At 37.8% G+C, this 2,372-nt stretch overlaps 1 protein-coding gene across 1 annotated transcript; it reads left to right on the top strand.

Annotated features, from left to right (window-relative positions):
- Positions 1–673: 673 nt before the first annotated feature.
- LOC105109031 (transcription factor TRY-like) lies at positions 674–2,372 on the top strand. Its single transcript, XM_011003609.1, has 3 exons — positions 674–1,121; positions 1,279–1,366; positions 2,042–2,372. The coding sequence occupies exons 1-3, from the start codon at positions 857–859 to the stop codon at positions 2,175–2,177; spliced, it is 489 nt and encodes a 162-aa protein (XP_011001911.1). The 5' UTR covers positions 674–856; the 3' UTR covers positions 2,178–2,372.

The raw sequence follows: 2,372 nt of genomic DNA, 5'->3' as shown, positions 1-2,372 counted from the left end.
TCCCTAAAGTGTTAAAAGTTTGTCATTTTAACCTTGTATTTTAATGCTAGGCATGACACCCCTTACACTTTCAATTCGGACATGATGGGTTTATTCAGGTGAACATGTTCATTAGATGTCCACTACATGTTGCCATGTCTACATAAATAAATGTAAGAAGAAACCAGGATGGCCACAGATGGAGAGTGTTAGGATTGGTATGCCTAAAGTTGTTGTATAGTTGTGGGGTAAATTGAACAAAACCTTAAACTTGGAGGACCGTGTAAATGTAATTTACCTAAGACATGTATGTCCTTGGCTAGTTGTTGTTGAGGATATATCCCATAATCCTCTCATGGCAATCCATGATTCTCATTTAGTTGATCCTTAATTGTATTCTATTCCGATCCAAGCTTCACGTCTGCTCAAATCCCACACTCAGCTTGGGGGGTTTGGAGGATATCCGTGAATCCTTATGCCATGACAAATAACAACTGAAGAAAGAAAGAGGAAACATGAATAATTGGACTGAATGATGGTGGTGTGTGTCTTGTTTTTATATCCCATGACGTATGTCTCTGTTCTCATGTCATATGTTTGTCTTTTCATCCAATAGGGAAAAATAAGAGAAAAAATGAAAATGATATGTGATTGTCCATTGCTGTGTTCGGATCCTTTTGTTGTTATTGCTTTACACATAGCATCACAGGTTGACGAATTGATCAATAATAGTTTGCCAAAATGTTGCTATAGTTATAAGATTTATAAGGGCAGAGTTGCTGAAATTACCGCCACCTCCTTCCCCTCCAAATGTGAAAGAGGATTTCATTTATCTACTTACTTTAGGCTGTCAACTACAAGTCTTCAAGTCCACTGCATGCCTAAAAGTCAACAAACATACATTTTCTTTGTTGGGTGGGTAGCATATGTGTTATTGCTTCAGCATAAATTTGGTCTTTTGGGCTTGAGGTTGCTTCAAAACTCGATTTGCAGCAGTAGTGTACCCCCATCAACTTTGGCAAACTATTATCTTTCTCTATTTTCTTGCCCTGCTTTCTCTGCTTCTTTTTTTATGGAAAGTATGGACCGCCGCCGCCGCTGCCGCCGCAAACAAGCTAAAATTAACAATTATGAGTCTGAAGGTTAGTTTAATTTTTTTTTATCTTCGTGGTGAAAGACCGTAGGTTTCAACTTTTCCTAGACCTTAAAACAGTTTATTATGTGTCTTTGTAGGTGTGTAGGATCTATCTGCACTGAGATAACTTACTGTTAATTTATTTATTTTCTTTTGTTATGCAGAGGTCAGTAGTATTGAATGGGAGTTTATAAACATGAGTGAACAAGAGGAAGACCTCATTTACAGAATGTATAGGCTTGTTGGAGAAAGGTAAGCTAACAGTATATTAAGAATCTCTCACCACATTCTGCTTGTCACCATGACTTTCTTCTCCATTATATTCAACTAGTTTCCCATTTCTGGTATCAATTAGTGTATCATATTTGTTCTTCGACGGTGGTTTATGCAGAAACAAGCCTCTGTAAAAATAAAAATAAAAATAACCCCCTCAAATTGCCTGCTCGTGAAGAAGGGAAGATGCCCTTATCAAGGAAAAGGAAGAAGAAGAAGAAATGGAGTGTTATAGTAGAAAGTTTTGCCTCATGCTTTTCCCCATTGTCCTTCAATTTACCTGTCTTTTTGTATTTGTACCATGGTATGAAGTCATTTACTGCTTCTCAACCCACCGTTTCTTTTTGCCACGTCCAGTTAACATCAAGATCTCAATATCCTTCGTACAAAAATACCTTATCCTAGGGCCATTCCAGTACTGATTATTAAATGACCAGATCGAATGGTGGATTAACAAGAAGGGGCCTTCTGCACTTTGTTGCAGACCAAAAGCTCATAGCATTTTATCCTTCTATACTCGAAAGTTTGTCTGGTCCTTCCCAGAACTTTAATCCCTTCAGTTTCAGCAATGCACATTACTTGTGCACGCACAGTCATGTAATGTCTACATTGATTGATTCTTGGTATCATAAAATGGGGCTCATTAATTTGCAGGTGGGATTTGATAGCTGGAAGGATTCCTGGCCGAAAAGCAGAAGAAATAGAGAGGTTTTGGATAATGAAACACCGTGAAGGGTTTGCTGAGAAACGAAGATTGCATAGCAAAGCGAAGTCTAAGACCTATCGTTAGGCATTAATTTGCAATGTTTTTCAAATAGGTTCTTGATTAATTTTGTTGATTGTTCCCTTTTGTATTTGTACGTTGTTGTTTGGCTTCTAAAATTTGTGCAGCGTTTTGTTTCGTTTCTTTTGTCAGCAGAGACTTAATTAACGAAACTTTTCTTCGGAAAGATAAATCCTTCCAGCGGCCAAGGTATGGCCTCTC

This window comes from Populus euphratica, unplaced genomic scaffold, assembly GCF_000495115.2.
Source record: "Populus euphratica unplaced genomic scaffold, PopEup_1.0 scaffold439.1, whole genome shotgun sequence".
In the NCBI taxonomy this organism is placed as follows: domain Eukaryota; kingdom Viridiplantae; phylum Streptophyta; class Magnoliopsida; order Malpighiales; family Salicaceae; genus Populus; species Populus euphratica.
The sequence above is the reverse complement of the archived record's forward strand: the minus strand, read 5'-3'. Positions and strand labels throughout refer to the sequence as shown.